Source organism: Lactuca saligna, chromosome 4 (genome assembly GCF_052625555.1).
Source record: "Lactuca saligna cultivar CGN05327 chromosome 4, ASM5262555v1, whole genome shotgun sequence".
Classification (NCBI taxonomy): Eukaryota; Viridiplantae; Streptophyta; class Magnoliopsida; order Asterales; family Asteraceae; genus Lactuca; species Lactuca saligna.
In genome coordinates, this window is record NC_136420.1 from 174,766,442 (window position 1) to 174,784,078 (window position 17,637).

Sequence of the window (17,637 nt, forward strand, 5' to 3'; positions counted from 1 at the left end):
ACTGTAACAATATCTTTTATGTACAACGCCTCTTGAACATTATATGTTCCTTTTTGAATTTCGGATGTTATTTTCGTCTAAAATACAATAAAGATTTTAAGCAATTTATTATACATAAACAAGTATTCATAATATATTTTAAGCAATTTATTATACATAAACAAGTATTCATAATATATTTTAAGCAAAATACGAAATAATTCAAAGGTATAAATCCATGCCAAAATGAATATGATAATGTGACCCTTTACATTAAATGTTTACAAGAATCTCTTCTATGGATTTTATGAAAATATAAAATATATAACAATATGTGTATTATTATATTATATATAACGTAAAGCTAAATATAATTAAGCAATGCAAAACAATGTAACTATAGACACAATTGAAATCAACATTGCACTAATACCTTCTTTCCAAATCCAACTCAAATGAGAGAAGAGAAATGGAAAGAAAAAAAAAAAAAAAAATCTTGTTTTCAAAATTATTTTTTTGAAATAACCGGAGAGACCAAAAGAAAAGATAATGGATGTTCTCTCGTAAACACCCTCCCAAATTGGAGGGATTTGAAGGAAAGTAGATGTAAAAAAGTGTTTGTTTATAGAAAGGAAAGAAATCTCTGCATTGTATCGAAGCCTTTTCCTCTTAACAAATTTGCCCACTTTCCCCCAGCATAACTCAAGGACCCAAAGAACGTCTTCAGGATTCAAAGTTCTTCACTTCGACATCTTCGAATTGTTCATGTAAGCTTTTCATATTCTGAAGCTTTGATTTCGATTTTAATGTTGTTTCTTTTTAGTACTGTTTTCACTTTCAATATATTTCTGTTTCATGGTTTTAATCTCATCCATTCTCATCAAATTTGTGCGTATTTGAATGCCTGTTCTAGGGTTTTGTTTTGAATATCCGATCAGTGTTTTTAAGTATTTGCCACCATTTCTTTGTCGATAATAACTTTCCCCTGATTATTCACTTATATTCAACAACGACATTTACCATAATTCTAATTTTCCTGATGCCAGTGTAATTTGATGGAAGAATTGATCTGTTCACGAATAATTCCTATTCGTGGCTATGGTAATCAGAGAAACACCCCCTTCATATTCGACAATACATCCCTAATTAGAATTTCCATATCACCCCCTCATGTTTTGTAATCTTTCACATTGTATTCGTTTTAAAATGAAATGTAACATTGTTAGTCCCTGACCTTCTCTCTTTATTTCATAACCTACCCCAAAATCTATTTCTTTTATTCATTGATAGGAGTTTTCATATTACCTCCACAACTTTCGTAATTCCTCATTTCTTTTATTGAAATAATTTACTAATTGAACTCATGTGATTTTAGATGTCCATTGAACCTCATATATTAGTAGCATAAAGTACGTAAACATTCTCTTTTACTAATCCATTTGGTTTGTTGACCAACTGGTTTTTGTTTGACTTTAGAGATCCATTATTATTATTATTTTTTTAAATAGGCTCGAAAACCAGGATGTGCGGATCTTTTTATCTGCTATGGTGGCGTCCAGCTTAAGGAGGCTGTGTCTTCAAAGATGTTGATGATTTTATATCACTAATATTATTTAAGTGTAATGGGGTTAATTTGTTGATCAATGTCACTTTGACAATTATTGAACAAATTAGTATGGTGCGGAGTGCACATTTGTTTGATTTTGTCATTGTTGAAAGTATACTGCTATTTTGAGGCGAAGCCTCTGAATTGACGGGGGTTTGGGGACAGCGCCCCTGGGAGCGGGGTCCTAGGGGCAGAGCCCCTGGTTGGTTTTGTGATCCATTTATAGACCCGGTTTTATGGTAGTTTATGACAGGTAATATGGCCGTTTTTGGACAGGAAGTTATTTAGATATAACTACCATATGGCAGTTAAGACAGAAAGTTAGTTTTCTGTTATATATGATCAATTTCGGATTCTATTATTGGGTACAAATTCATAACATCTTCTTCATTCTATATTCTAGAAAAATAGTGAGTTTCATCCGATTAGAGATTTTGAGTGTACCCTCGAAATGCTTTAATCTGAAAGTGTTTCACAACTCTCACTAATCCAAGTTTATCTATACCCCGATTTTCTAACAAAAGACGGATTGGCTAGTGTTCAACTTCAAAGATCTTATAAACTCTTTGGAATAACTTCAACCCGTTTTTTATTATTTGTTAAACATGAATTAATATGAGGAAGTTTTAAAAATTTATATGGTTTGGTTAATGTTTTGTTAAAGTGTTCATAGCCATTGAAGGGATAAAATTAATTGGGTGAAACCAGGGGCTTGAAGCTTACAAATTTGGTTTGGTGGATGTTATGATTTGTTAGTGGGTTTGGTGGACATGTTACAATTATTGTGTTCCAAAGTCATGTGCATCTTCTTTTTCTTTGTCCCAAATGATTTTATGCTTATATTGTAGGGTCAATGATGATTTATTTGTCCAGACTTGTTAACTTCAATTTTCATCAAAATTTCATGATTAAAGTGGAGAAATGACATAATTGGTTATCCCACATGTCACTAACTTGCGTTGTATGATAGGACGACCAAGATATATAATACAAGTAGAAAATAGATTATTCATCTTTAGTCTTGTCAACATTGTACTTTCAATGTTTTGTTTATTATTATAATTTTGCGGTTTTGGCCTTAAATATTCTGAGTGAACTTTAAATGTTTTTCATGGTTCATCTCATGTACATGTATAATACTAGTTCATCTCATATTTATACCACTCCTGCCTATAGTTTTTATAGGTTTTATATGAACTTCATGTTTAATCTCTTATACATCATCACATCTAACATCACTCATAATACATAAATAAAAGAGTTATTCGCTAACATCAACATCACTCATAATACATAAATAAAATAGTTATTTGCTAAAATGATTATATTTTGAAATTGTATGTACCCATGTGTCCATTTTCCCCTTTTACGACTAAATGAAATATAATTTGATATTAAAAAAACCCATGAATTCACGGGATTTTTTTTTACTCGAAAGATACTAAATTACATTAAAAAAAAAAAAAAAAAAAAAAAAAAAAAAAAAAACCTCCCAATTAGAATACACCCAAATTAACGATGGATTCGCAGGCTGATATTTTTCAAAGAAAGAAAAAAAACTTGAATTTTTTAATAAAAATTCGTCGATAAACTTGAAAACTTGAAATTTAAAATCAAGATATATTTTAAAAATTATATAAACAAAATAAAAGAATGTGTGGTTGAAATGGTTAAAATAGTTAAGATGAATTTGCTAAAAAATCAAAAAAGAAAAAAAGTGGGTGAAATTGTTAAGCTGTATGTTTTCGGAATTATAGGACATATATAAGTCCTTATGTATGTGAGTTGAGTAAACAAATAAATGAAGTCTATAAAAAGTTGGAAAATTAAAGAACGTTTAGGGACAAAGAAAAGAGAAAAAACAAAAAGTTGTATGGGTTCATAAAGATTTTATCGTGGAAACTTAAAAAGTTAAATCCAAACAAAGACAATCAAATGTTATTTTATTTTTCTAGCTTTAAAATTAAAAAATGTGTTTTGAGTGACCCAAAACATCTACTTTGGAACACATGTTTGTAATTGTTTATGTTTTTCATAAATATATCTTAATCATAATTTTAAATTTTGAGTTTTTAATTTTTTCTCGAGAAAAATAATATAGTGCCTAAAAATGGTTAGCAATGTTGGAACTCACACTTATATTATAAAGTGACGTTCATAGGAATTTAATAACAAATGTATATGCTAGGTTGGTTGGTTTATGTTTTATGTTTCTATGCTTGATGACCTGACTTTGAATTTTTCCATAGATATTTTCTTGCATAATTTTCTTTTTATTTGTCTAATAATAAAAACAGGGTTTAGCAATAACACACACCTTACCTAGTTGATTTAACTTCGATTCACAAGGCAATAACTCAATAAAAGAAATATAAATATTAATTATAAGAGGTAAAATTGTTTCCCAATTTTAGGATATATCATTTTCTTACATACTGACTATAATTTATATTCACCTTAATCAAATATTAAATTATTTCCACATTTTAGAATACAGTATTTCTTAAAATGAAAAGTAAAACGACTTTAAATGAATATATTATTGTTATTATTTTTAAATAACTATAATAACTTCTTTTTAAGTAATTTTTTAATCCGTATCTTTTCTATCATTTTTTAAGTAAGTTTTTAACCCATAACTTTTCTACCATAGATAACCACCCCAAAATGTTGATAAAAATTATTTCGTTTCATATCTTACAAATAATCTATATAGTTGATTAAGTCTTATAATTATTATAAAACATTCTTCTAAAGTCATTATAACAACAAAATGACATAATTTTAATTTAAATAATCAACATGGTTGAGACTAAAGAGATCTAAGTTGTCAAAGGATAGGTGGTTGAGGCGTCAATTTTGATGTGGTTAGGTTAATTTAGAAAAACCCTAGAATAATTTCTTTTCAATTCAATTGTCACAAGAAACCCCCAAATTACCCACTAAAATTCAACACAAAACCCCTTTTTATCTGCAATGTCGATCGTTATTCCGAAATTGGTTTAAAGCTCTTGTCATCATTCGATTCGTTATCTTCTTTTTAGCCCTTTTTCTAACAGACGCTTCTTCAACCATACATACAGTCTTATTATTTTGGTAAAAGCTTTCCAGAACTTTTCAAATGCCAGCATTTATGAAGTTCTTCGCACTCCTTAGGTCGCTTTCCTTCAAGTCTTCATCAACAATTTAAGGCCACCAAAGCCATCCATATTATGTTAGATGTACCTGATAAATGTATTCCTTCGTCTTTCAGCAGTTCAAAGCGTCCCCATTTTTTTATATTTAATGGGGTACGATTAAGGTTGCTCTACGAACAATCCGAATACGAATTTCACAGCTTTTCTGATGAAATCTGAGTTTTACTCATATCGCTGGATTCATCTCGTCTTCTTCTGCTTGGATTGATGCTTATTTTCCCCACTTTGCATCGGTAAGTGTTCGATATCTTTGAGAGTAATTTTGCTGCCAAAAACAGCAGTGTTAGGGATTGAGGAAGACTAATACATGGAGCTCTTTGTTTTGAATCTCTTTTTCTTGTTATAATCGCCCATGGTTTTCAATCGTTTTAGTGCTTCAATCTTCTTTGATTTCATGGGATTTACATTCTTTAGTTTATCGACATTGAGAATAACAATAAAATACGAACACTGTGGTGTTTTTGCGAAGATTAGATAGATTAATCCTCTCCTGTGAAAGGGTGAAAAATGGATACATGGATGGTTGCAGTAGCTGCTGGTGCAGGCTATATAGCCCAACATTTTAGAAAATGTAAACAAACTGGTGAACAAATTACATCAGAATCACCATCTTTCAACAGTTCTTTTAACGACAAACCCAATTCCCCAAAATACCCTCCCGAAAGACCCAATTCCCCAAAATGGCCCTTCCGCAGGTCAACAAAGAAACAAGATGATTCCAAAGTTAAAAGTGAAGTTTCTCAAGGTGTTTCTATTTCTACTACAGAAGTAACTTCTACTAGCGTAAATGGTGTAATTTCAAACAATTGTGAGGGCAATAATGTCTTTTCACCATCAACCATGTTCCCTCGTTTTGTTGGCAGTGATAATAGGGTAAGTGAAGAAACCATGGGTACTCCTAGAAGTAGAATGCTATTAAGAAATCGAAGAGCCATTAAACCTTTAACCTCATTGGAAAGCTGTGTCATGGCTCAGTTACACACTCCATTTGCTTCACCTTCTTCAAAGACCACAAGACCATTTCTAGTGACTGATGGCAATAAAGTAATTAACAGGTCAAGTGGGGTTACTTTTCTTGGGTCTTCAGGGATTAAACAAAATGATTCAGATGCAATGCTACATGTCTGTATTGGGATGTCTTTTGGCATATTGTATTCTTTCATGACAAATAGACACGAGATTGAAAAACTGAATCGGTTGTTGAAACAAACTGAAAGTTTAGTTCAAGATCTTGAAGAAGAGATTGAGATGAAAGATTCGTTAGTCATGCAAGAACTTACAATTGATGATCATAAATCTCAAAGAACAGATGATGGATATAATAATTTGGAGGAATTAACAGATATTAATAACAAAGAATCTGTTATTCAGAAGACAAAGGATGAATCTTTTGGTGAAATTGAAGCAGAGCTTGAAGCTGAACTTGAAATGCTTGAATTGAATATGACTTCTTCCACCTTAGAAAGAAGGATTAGTGATCTTTTTGAGGTAACCACTTCACATACATAAACATATTGCATTTGCACATTTTCAATTCACATATTTGTAATCATTGTTTGTTCTTTCATATTATAGTGTTGATGATGTTTCTTGTATTTCTTTTATTTGTATTAAATTTGAATAAACTTTTTGCAGGTTGATCCAGATTTTGAGCCAGATGTGGCTAAGGGTGAGTTAAGGGCTGACATGGCGATGGATAAGAGGAATGAAGATGAAAGTGGAAGCAGAAGCACCAATGGAAGTCCTCCATGTGCAAACTATGCAGTTTCACCTAGAGAATTAAGCTTAAGGTTACATGAAGTCCTTCAATGGCAGCTTGAAGAACGTATCAGAGAATTAGAAGCAGAGATTGAAAGGAAAAACACCCAAAATCACAAATCTTGGAAAGAACATTTGTCAAGCAGTGATGAAAACCCTAACCCTGATGTTGATGTTGAGCCTGTTGTTTTGAATTTATCGGGTGAGGCTTTAGATGCTTATAACGAAGCTTGTAGTGAGTTTGCAAAGTTTGATGATGATTCAGATGAAGAAGAAGATGAAGATGTTGGAACACCAATCATCAATGGAGGTTCACAAGATGATAATGATGATGATGAGGATGAAATGGAGAAGCTCTTGATAAAACATATTGTGGAGAAAGCAAGACAAGGGTCTCCTATGGTTTTAAATGCACAAAGGGCCTTGTTTTCTGAATAAAACTTGGAACTTATAATTTTGTTTGTATTCAACTTGTTATATATAGAAAGAGGTTAATGATAGCATTCTTTTTGACATGGACTAGTTTTTCTTTTATAAACAAAAGGGTTAATGATATGAGGTTTTGTTTGATTGCAATTGTTTCGGACAACTTTTTCTTCTATTTTTTATTATTAAAAATAGTTTGTTCATTAAATATTAAGTTAAAAAGTGTAATACACATGTGACTAATGTCGTTTTTTCTTTGTTATAAAGATAATTAGATAAACAATCATTTAACCTAATTATACTATTCATATAAAACAAAAATATAAAATATTTTTAGTTATTCATCAAACCGCACTGCAACGTTGCATGACACGGTTTAGAATATGTGGTGCGGTTGTGGTTTTCGAAAATCTTAAACTGCGGTTGTGTGGTGTGGGTTGTGATCTTAACTCTAAACTACACTGAGCACACCTGACATATTCTTTGATTTGTTGGTTTGATGTAGTGTCAATGAGTTTTTTACTTATAGTATCTTTACCATAAGAAACAATGTGTATAGAAATATACATCCTTATATATGATACGCATAATAAACATTCTAATATTTAACATTATATTTAAAATTTTAATATATTTTAATAAGTTTAGATCTCATTTGAAAAAAAAAATGTAATTGCAAAAAATAGTATTTGGTGATTTTTTTTTTTTTTTTTAATTTGACATTTTGATTTAGGTTTTATATTTAAAAATTTCAACTATTTAGAAAAATATGTTTTGAAATATATATAAGTTTATTTGGAATTTTTATTTTTGCTTTGAATTTAATACCATATTTAAGTTGACAAACTTAATGTATTAAATTAATAACTACAAAATAAGGTTTCAAAATAAAAAATTAAATAAATTAAATTTATATTTCAATTTTAATATCATATTTAAATTAACAAATTAAGTATATATTATTATTGTTAAAAAGATATATTATTATTGAAATTGAAAAATTAATATTAAAATTAGAATAGTAATAGATTTAATGTATTAAATTTAAAAAAAATTAGAAAGTTTTCCAAATCCCCTTTATGTTCATATCTACACCTTTATGTTCATCTCATATGGCTTTTCATTTAACGTTTATGTTTGTTAAACTAATGTTCATCCGCTTGCTTAAGTTTTATTATTCATTTGTTTGTTTATTATGTTCGCTAAACATCATGATAGATAAACATAACAGAACATAGTGATTTATAAACCAAACAAACGCCAAAATTCATCAAATACACATACAATTAAACCTTAAACAAAATGTTATTTGCTCAAATAGAGGAATCAATCTTTATGTCCATCCTATTAAACCATAAGAACACTAATTGCTCTTCAAACACATAAATAAAGTTCGACCCGATTGAAACCACAATAGTCAAAAGTTTACATTGCACCTTCAATAAATAAACACTTGGAAAAAAGAAAAAAAAGAAAAGACTATCATAATAAGCTGCAAACAGCATCAGTCCACTTGAAAAAATTAAAAACTCAGCCCACAGACACATAAATAAATTAAGCCCTTTTGGCAAAATCATCAGGCTCATCATTGTTCCCATAGCCTCCTTCTACCGGACCACCACTTCCATAAGCATCACCACCACCAGCCGCCTGCTGACTCTCACCCCCAAATCCCCCTCCAACACTACCACCTCCATACCCACCATCACCACCAGAACCATAACTATTACCACCATAACCACCACCACTACCACCATAACCACCACCACCACCACCACCATAACCACCACCTCCATAGCCACCACCGTAACCCCCACTTCCACCTCCACCATAACCACCACCTCCCCGGAAACCACCACCACCTTGTGGTCTATCGTTGGCATAATTCACTCTCACCATTCTACCATGCAACTCCTGCAAAATTGGTAAGTTCTCATGTCAAAATTACTGATTTCTCATTTATCATTACCAATAAAGTAAATAGGTGGAAAGAGAAATGACAAAAATACCCTTTGATCCATTGCTTGGACTGCAGCAGAAGCAGCCTCAGTATCGCCAAAAGTAACAAAGCCAAAACCTCTTGAACGACCAGTTTCTCTATCCATGATCACTCTAGCTGTTTCACATCATAAAAACCAACCAATGAGAATTTTATCACAAATATTAAAACAAAATTCAACATGCATCTTGTTATAATAGTTTATATTAACATTTTTTTAACCTTCATGGACTTCACCATATGGGCTAAAAGCTTCTTTCAAGCTCTGATCATCTGTAGCCCATGCCAATCCTACAACAAGAATGACATACATTACTATAAATACACAAAACCTTTTGAATTCAGTAGAAAAATCACATTAATTTCTTGTGTAATTTGATATTACCTCCTACAAAGACTTTGGAACTTGACATGCATCTTATCATTTGAAAGATTGATGGAGTAGCTGCTGACATTTGAGGATTAATATGTTTACTTGCAGCAGCCTGTCGTAGTATACTACTAGCTCTGTTGAAGAAAGCCATTGTTGTATCTTGTAAACCTAAAATACAGACATTTCGGGGTTTAGAAAGTGAAATCCATGGTTCAATTTAACAAATATATATATTTAACGTTTGTTTCATATCGAGTAACTTGTAAACAAACGCAATCAACTGAAACATATTGCTAGAAAACAAATCCAATAATCAATTAAAAAAAGAATCCTAAAGCAAAAATCTTGTACGTCGATGTAAAATATAGAATCCAAAGAGTCCGTTTTATCGAAAAAATTCAGCTTTTATACATTTTTCTTTCTGAATCGACACGTATTTTTATTTTCGATCATAGCTTATCGCTAATTAAACCAGTTACCGGAAGCAAATTAGACCAAAATACAAATTAGAAAATAAAACGATCAGACGTATAGCTTCACAGAACAGTTAAACTTGATCAAGAAACGCTACGATAAACTCAAAAGAGGACCTTGATCGAAAATAATGGTGAACATATAAATCAGACACAAGTATGCGATAAATTAACATTCACCAAAAGCTCGATTGATCTCAACAAGGTCTCAGTAATGAAAAGAAACTAGAGAAGGAGTACCTCGGGAACGCTGATCTTTCAGAGAGGGCGTTGATGAATAAAACCCTAGACGAGGGCTTTTTGGCTTATGCAGCTGATAACGAGGGTTTATGAGATTTTTTCGGTGGTATTCCTATTTATCGAGGGTTGAATCGGTATAAACCGTTGGATCGTATTCGGGGAAGCTTACGCCGTCGATTGACGTAGAAAATGTTTGCACCATAAATTTTGTACAACACCGCTTCTAAACTTGATATTTTTGTAGATATTAGGATTTAGGAGTATTATTTTCAGATTATAGATTTATTTTATTGAGTTGATGTTGATTTTCCCTATATATTAAACATATTAAGCATAAAAAATAATTTAATCTTTTGAAAATATTTTTAAGGGTTTAATTTTAGGTTTGGATTGTCGGTTTATTTGAAACCTTTATGAGTTGACATACATAGCAATTATTAGGTTTTTAGGTTCAACATTAGTATTTTGATATATATTAAGGTTGGAAGATTTTAGATTGTGTTTGTTTTTTAAAATGTAAAATATATATATGAACCAAATGAGAAGTACTAATCACTAATCGCATATCGGCTAATATAGGTGAACCATATTAAGTGGAAAGAGATTATGGAAAGTAAGATTCAATCAATGTATGATAACCAAGTTTGGAATTTGGATGATCATACACATGTATTTAAAAGCGTTTTGGTGCAGGTGGATCTTCAAGAAGAAGATCGATATAGATGAGAATTAGCACACATTTAAATCAAGGTTGGTTGCGAAGGGTTACACTCAGATTTAAAGCATTGACTATGATAAAAACCTTCTCGTCGGTAACCAAAATTAAATCTATTAGAATATTACTTGTCATAGTTGTTGTAACGCCCACATATTTGGGCTAAACAATTAAGATATAATAAGCGATAAAAAAATAACATTTTGATAGAATATTATTTAGGATAAATAATCTTAATCAAAGTTATAGTATATGTGACAAGGATTTCGTACATATACAGAACTCTGAAATCCGACTTCGTATGAAGAAGTTATACTTCTTCGAAGTTTCACGATTAAACCAACACGGCTACGCACGTCATAAAAAATGAATTTTAGATATGTTGCTTATAGCCTAACCAATCGAAATGAAATTCGTAGTAAACGTAAAACCGAGACCACACAAATAGAGAACATCTAAATCTGATTTCATATGAAGAAGTTATGATTTTTCGAAGTTTTAACGCAGCAATGCGGACACAAAAATCGAAATTCAAATCGGTTGATTGTTGGGCAAAACAATCTAAATGAGAGTTGAAGATCTCGTGATTAGGAGTTTGTTGATATAAAGATAGTCAAGACGGAGCCCATATTAATAAGTTATGAATTTCGCACAAACTTTAACAGTCTAAACCGGTCTAAATATGAATTTTAGTTAGAGTGAAAATTAGCAGTTGAGACCTTAATGAAAGTTGTAGAGATCTTCGATAGGATTTTAGGGATATAAATAACATCAAAAACAGATCTCGTATACGAATGTTTTGGCCATTCGAAGATCAGCCAAAATTTACTTGGGTTGATGAAGTGGCACCACCTGGTGGCACCACGTGACCGACTCCTCCAAGAGACTGTAACGACCCAAATTTTCCAATAAATTTTTCCATTTTTAATTAACAAAATTTTTTCCAATAAACATAAAATACCAATCACAATTGTTTTCAAAATCCACAGTATCAAACATTTTATTCATAATATCATAATGTCCCAAAATAAAATCGTCGGAGAGTACATGTCGTGCCATCAAGTCAACTGAAATACATAAAACAACCAACAAATTGCAAGCTAATGCTTAGTGAGTTCCCCTAGAGCATACCCCACACACAATCCACATAATCACATAATCCATATTAGCTTTATAAGTTGCACATACCACATAAGTCATGTATACATACATATAGGATGCCATGGAAACCCTCCAAGGTCTTATACCAAGTGCCACTGGAACCCCCACGTGGTCTTAGCCCACTGCCATGGGAACCCATCAGTTTAGTTCTGACCGGGCCCGACACATAGTCAAAAAAAATCATTGAGGGGCCCAAGATATCGCTTTTAATCCTCTTAGGATAAAAGGAACATATAAACTTCGACATTATATGCTTGTACTAACTACTCATCAAATCATGCACGACACATTTTATAACATCAAGTTACTGATGTGTTTTTATGCCATCAATGCACAACCAACTTGTAGTCAACAACTCATATATCTTGGTTTGAAAATTATATGATATTATCGTCTCACAATTACTCGTGATAAATTCCATGAAGTAATTCAGATGAGTGCGGGTTGAATCTAATACTCAAATCTTATTTCAGGAGCACTCATGAATGGTGTAGCAAACTTTAGCTATGTCTAACTCCTTAGGCAATCTACAAGCCAACTCGTGGCAATTTTCTTTTATACTTACTTCCAATGTATGATCGATTGTGGATAGTTTGAATAATTCTTATTATTCTGGAAGTCAAAACATGCAAAGTGAAACAATAGTAAATAATTGACACAAGACAATAACTTTACTTATAAATAAAACTCCTTTCATTTAATCATCAAATGTCAATTACAATCTAGCTATTACAGATTTCGATTTATCTAGTCACTAAAACTAATATCTTCCATTAGCCCAATGCCTCTTACATGTTGTGTAACATCCAGAATTTCAGGTATGTTATCGTATGGTTGAATTCTTGAGGTTTATGGAGTGACTCGACGAGTTGTGAGTCTAACTCGCCAAGTAGGGTCGAGTTTCCATGTGGGATTTAATGAATAGACTCGACGAGTCGGGAGGCAGACTCACCGAGTTCGTGCTGGGTAGAGAAACCCTAATTTCATGGGGTTGGGGCCTATATAAGGGAACTTATGCCCCCATTTCTACCTCATCAGTTACCCTACACCCCTGAGAGCAAACCCTAATTGTTATTTGAGCTAGAGAGTGAGAGAGAATCTCATATTGTGGTTCTTGTGCATCACTTGAGGAAGAGGATGAGGTTATCAAGCAAGGAGATGGGGGTGAGGCTGTTGGATCCAGTGATTTCTTGTCCAGAGCTTTTGAGGAAGGTATGAAGTCTTCACCTTTCTTCTTATTTTGGATAGATCTCATATCTATGGAGTTTTAGGGCTTTTTGCCATCTTTTGTTTGGGTTTTTGAGTAGCATGAGTTATCAAAGAGTCTAGACCTCAGATCTGGACCTCGTGAGGTCCTTAGAGTCTAGGTGTCCCAACTTTATTCATCCATAGGAGGGTTTTGGGCTTAATCATTCATGAAGGGCATGTATTAGCATTTGTGGAGCAATAACATCATGCATGAACGTAAAGAACGAAGCTTTACATGACTATTGAGCCTTGAGATGACCGATCTAGTGTTTGGAGTGATAGATCTGTTTTAAATCGTCTGAATGAGCTTTGGGTATGAATTAACTCGACGAGTTGGTTAGGGTTTGTCTGGAAGAGATGAATAGTGTGATGGCTCAGCGAGTTGGAGGTCATCTTGACGAGCTGAGTTAGTCCGAGATTCGTGTGCGAGGATGCTTGCTTGCTGTCGAGGTGAGTTTGCTCACTGTACTTTACCTAGAGTGGTAATTTTTGTGTGACCGGAGGGTCTTATGTGTTTATTGAGCTATGTGATATTATGCATCTTGTCTGTGTGATATATATATATATATATATATATATATATATATATATATATATATATATATATATATATTATGTATTGTTGAGACCGGACCAGAGGGTCCAACGAGCAGTGAGACCAGAGGATCCTCACAGAGACTGGGTCAGAGGGTCCAACGAGCCGTGGGACTGGAGGGTCCCACTGAGACACATTAACTGGAGGGTCATATAGAGTTATAGCCTCAAGTGGCTAATTATTTTGTGCGTGGTATTTTGGGGAACTCACTAAGCTTCGTGCTTATTATGTTATGTGTTATGTGTTTCAGGTTTTCTCAGGACCGCAGGAAGGCACCGACTTGATTGTACACACCAGTGAAAGAGTTATGATTTGAAGATCTTGGATTTTAATCAAACAATTATGGAGTTGTGAATTGTAAATTAAATAAATGATATTTATGTGAAATGTGTTATGAGAAATATGCGATCTCACATGATTTTTTTTTTTTGAAAATTTACGGTGTTACATGCTGCAAGTGCTTAACCCTAGTCAATCCCTTTGTAAGGGGATCTGTTGGGTTTTCTTCTGACGATATCCTCTTCACCAGGAGGTGTCCTTCTTCTACTTGATGTCTTATGAAGAGGTATGTTATGTCGATATGCCTGGATCTACCATGATCTCTCGGTTCCTTGGTTAAGGCAACCGTCCCTTCATTATCGCAGAATATCTTTACAAGCTCTTTTGTGGATGGAATGACTCCAAGGTCTCCGATGAAGTTTTTCAACCATATCGCCTCCTTCGCCGCTTCGCTTGCTGCCATGTACTCTGATGCACACGTTGAATCAGCTACAGTCTCCTGTTTGGAACTTTTCCATGGCATTGCTCCTCCATTCAGGGTAAACACCCAACCCGACTCAGAGCGAAAATTATCTCTGTCGATTTGATAGTTGGCGTCACTATACCCTGTCACTCTCAAGTCATCACTCCCACAGAGGGTAAGGACCCATTCCTTAGTTCTCCGTAGGTACTTAAGAATGTTCTTAACTGCAGTCCAATGAGCTTTACCAGTATTCCCTTGATATCTGTTGACCATGCTCAAATCAAAGGCCACATCAGGACGAGTACAAGTCATAGCATACATGATCGACCCAACTGCAGAAGCATATGGTATATGACTCATCTCTATTATCTCATCCTCTGTACTCGGACTGTGAGTCTTACTTAGTTTGGTATTGCTTTGGATAGGCAAGTCGCCTTTCTTGGACTCCTCCATGCAGAAAAACGTTTCAACACCTTATCCAAGTAGGTAGTTTGACTAAGTCCTATTGGTCTTTTACTCATGTTTCTCATTATCCTTATCCATAGAATATAAGTAGCTTCTCTGAGGTTCTTCATAGCGAAACACTTGCCAAGCCAGGACTTAACCTCCTACAAGGTTGGGATGTCGTTTCCTATGAGCAGTATGTCGTCTACATACAATACCAGAAAGCTCACTATACTCCCACTAATTTTGACATATACACAGGACTCATCCTCGCTTCTCGAAAATCCAAACTCTTTGACTTTCTCATCAAAACAAAGATTCCATCTGCGAGATGCTTGTTTTAATCCATAAATGGATTTCTTAAGCTTACACACTCTATTAGGGTACTTTGCATTGACAAAACCCTCTGACTGAATCATGTAAACATCGTCAACCAACTTTCCATTAAGGAAAACGGTTTTGAAATCCATTTTCCATATTTAATAGTCATGAAATGCAACTATGGCCAACATAGCCCTTATAGATTTAATCTTTGCTATTGGTGAGAAGGTCTCATCATAGTCAACTCCATGAGTTTGAGTAAAGCCCTTCGCAACCAGTCGTGCCTTATACGTGTGTACTTTCCCATCCATGTCGGTCTTCTTCTTGAAGATCCATTTGCACCCGACTGTCTTACAACCCGATACATTGTCAACCAAGTTCCAAACTTGATTTCCATACATGGACTGAATATCGTTGTCCATATCCTCTTTCCATTTTGCAGACTCAGGGACTGCCATGGCTTCCTTGTAGTTGTTAGGTTCATCCAGATTTATCAGTGTGCTATCACTAATAAATGTGTCATCCTCAGATGTTATATGAAAACCATATAACACGGGTGGAACACTAACTCTACCAGACCGCCTTAGAGGTACGGACTTGTCAATTGGCTCAACCGAAGTTTCCTCCTCGGGTTAAGTGCTAGTGTTTGAGGTTCCTTCACCGCTTGACTCTTGAAGCTCTTCAAGGTCAATTTGACTTCCACTGTCCTCTTGGCATATGAGTTCTCTCTCGCAAAAGACTCCTCTCCTTGCAACGAAGACAACATTGTCACTCGTCTATAAAAGAGATATCAAAAGGACTTCTGCGGGTAGCCGATGAAAATACATTGCTTACTCCAAGGTTTGAGCTTCTCGTGAGTGTTGCGTCTCACGAAAGCCTCACAACCCCAAAATTTGATATGGTATAACGAGGGAACCTTCATTGTCCACATCTCGTGAGGTGTTTTGGAAACCCTTTTGGTAGGGAATAGATTAAGGATGGGCGGCAGTCTCTAAGGAATACCCCCAGAATGAGATAGGTAATGAAGCTCAACTCATCATGGAACGAACCATGTCTAGCAAGGTTCTATTACGCCTCTCAGCCACACCATTAAGTTGTGGTGTCCTAGATGGCATCGATTTTGAAACAATTCCACATTCCTTAAGATAGTCAAGGAACTCGATACTAAGATACTTTCCTCCTCGATTGGATCGCAACATCTTTATCTTCTTGCCCAATTGATTCTCCACTTCTTGCTTAAACTCCTTGAACATTTCAAAAGTTTCTGACTTATGTTTGATTTAGACATAGCCATACCTATTGTAATCATCAGTAAAAGTCATATAAAAGTGGTTAGCATCCTGTGTGTAGCGGTTCTGAATGGTCCATACACATTAGTGTTTATGAGATCCAACAAACCTTCACCCCTTTCATAAGTACCAGTGAAGGGTGACTTGGTCATCTTTCCAAGTAAACAATATTCGTAAGTATCATCCGATTTTAAGTCGAATGACTCCAAGACTCCATCCTTTTGGAGTTGGGCTATGTGCTTCTTGTTGACATGTCCAAGACAACAATGCCACAAGCATGCCTTGTCCAAAACATTGGACGAATCAATGTTCAACACATTATGTCCTAAGTTGTCTACAACCATCATAGTTTCATATATATATATATATATATATATATATATATATATATATATATATATATATATATATATCATTGCAAGTTAATGCTTCAAAAATAAAATAGCCTCAAAATAAAATACACCATTGTAATAAGAATTAATACCGCCAATTTCATTATTAAAAGAAAAGGTAAAACCTTGTTATACAAACTGTGAAAGGAAATAATATTTCTGGCCATATCGGCTGAGTAACAACAATTATTCAAATCTAAATTTAAACCATTACTAAGCAATAAAGAATAAACTTCAATCTTGGTTACAAGCGACACTTTCCCATTTCCCATGATTAAGTTTATCTTCCCATGGTCCACATCCCCACTTATTTTTAGTCCCTGCAAATTAGAACGAATGTGAAATCCACAACCTGTATCAAGGACCCAAGAATTAGCATGTGATGAGTTATTAGATTGAATAGTGTAAATACCTGCAAATGAGGGCCTGATCTTGCCATCCTTTATGTCTTGCAAGTACTTGGGGAAGCTTTGTTTCCAGTGCCCTTTCATGATATTGGAAGCACTCTGCTTCCTTCAGATTGGAAGAGGGATTAGTAGAACCAACTTTGGTCCCACTAGAGGAGGATCCATTAAGAGACTTTCCCTTGCTGCTCTTGTAAGGAGCCTTCCTCTTCTTTCCCTTCCCATGTCAAATTGCCAGAAAAGGGGCATAAGTACTAGTGGTAGGAGTAGACACA

General features: G+C 34.0%; 2 protein-coding genes and 1 long non-coding RNA gene across 3 annotated transcripts; 2 read left to right on the forward strand and 1 right to left on the reverse strand.

Annotated features, from left to right (window-relative positions):
* The first annotated feature begins 398 nt into the window (after positions 1 to 398).
* Positions 399 to 1,804, forward strand: LOC145043110 (uncharacterized). The gene is made up of 2 exons (XR_013680900.1): positions 399 to 746; positions 1,488 to 1,804. It is a non-coding gene; the product is annotated as an uncharacterized LOC145043110 (long non-coding RNA).
* Positions 1,805 to 4,411: 2,607 nt separating this feature from the next.
* Positions 4,412 to 7,110, forward strand: LOC145043109 (uncharacterized). Its single transcript, XM_078991667.1, has 2 exons — positions 4,412 to 6,270; positions 6,418 to 7,110. The coding sequence occupies exons 1-2, from the start codon at positions 5,290 to 5,292 to the stop codon at positions 6,976 to 6,978; spliced, it is 1,542 nt and encodes a 513-aa protein (XP_078847793.1). The 5' UTR covers positions 4,412 to 5,289; the 3' UTR covers positions 6,979 to 7,110.
* Positions 7,111 to 8,252: 1,142 nt separating this feature from the next.
* GR-RBP3 (glycine-rich RNA-binding protein 3) lies at positions 8,253 to 10,199 on the reverse strand. Its single transcript, XM_078991668.1, has 5 exons — positions 10,052 to 10,199; positions 9,351 to 9,506; positions 9,188 to 9,256; positions 8,976 to 9,082; positions 8,253 to 8,880 (listed from the first exon to the last, which is right to left on the reverse strand). The coding sequence occupies exons 2-5, from the start codon at positions 9,487 to 9,489 to the stop codon at positions 8,521 to 8,523; spliced, it is 675 nt and encodes a 224-aa protein (XP_078847794.1). The 5' UTR covers positions 9,490 to 9,506; positions 10,052 to 10,199; the 3' UTR covers positions 8,253 to 8,520.
* Positions 10,200 to 17,637: the final 7,438 nt, after the last annotated feature.

What these genes read in the sequence shown, in the direction of transcription:
- LOC145043109 (XM_078991667.1), top strand. Translation starts at nt 5,290, where the DNA reads ATGGATACATGGATGGTTGCAGTAGCTGCTGGTGCAGGCTATATAGCC. An exon ending in GGATTAGTGATCTTTTTGAG is followed by an intron (nt 6,271 to 6,417) that starts GTAACCACTTCA and finishes AACTTTTTGCAG; the next exon opens with GTTGATCCAGATTTTGAGCC.
- GR-RBP3 (XM_078991668.1), bottom strand. Translation starts at nt 9,489, where the DNA reads ATGGCTTTCTTCAACAGAGCTAGTAGTATACTACGACAGGCTGCTGCA. An exon ending in TTCCAAAGTCTTTGTAGGAG is followed by an intron (nt 9,257 to 9,350) that starts GTAATATCAAAT and finishes TTCTTGTTGTAG; the next exon opens with GATTGGCATGGGCTACAGAT. An exon ending in ATATGGTGAAGTCCATGAAG is followed by an intron (nt 9,083 to 9,187) that starts GTTAAAAAAATG and finishes GATGTGAAACAG; the next exon opens with CTAGAGTGATCATGGATAGA.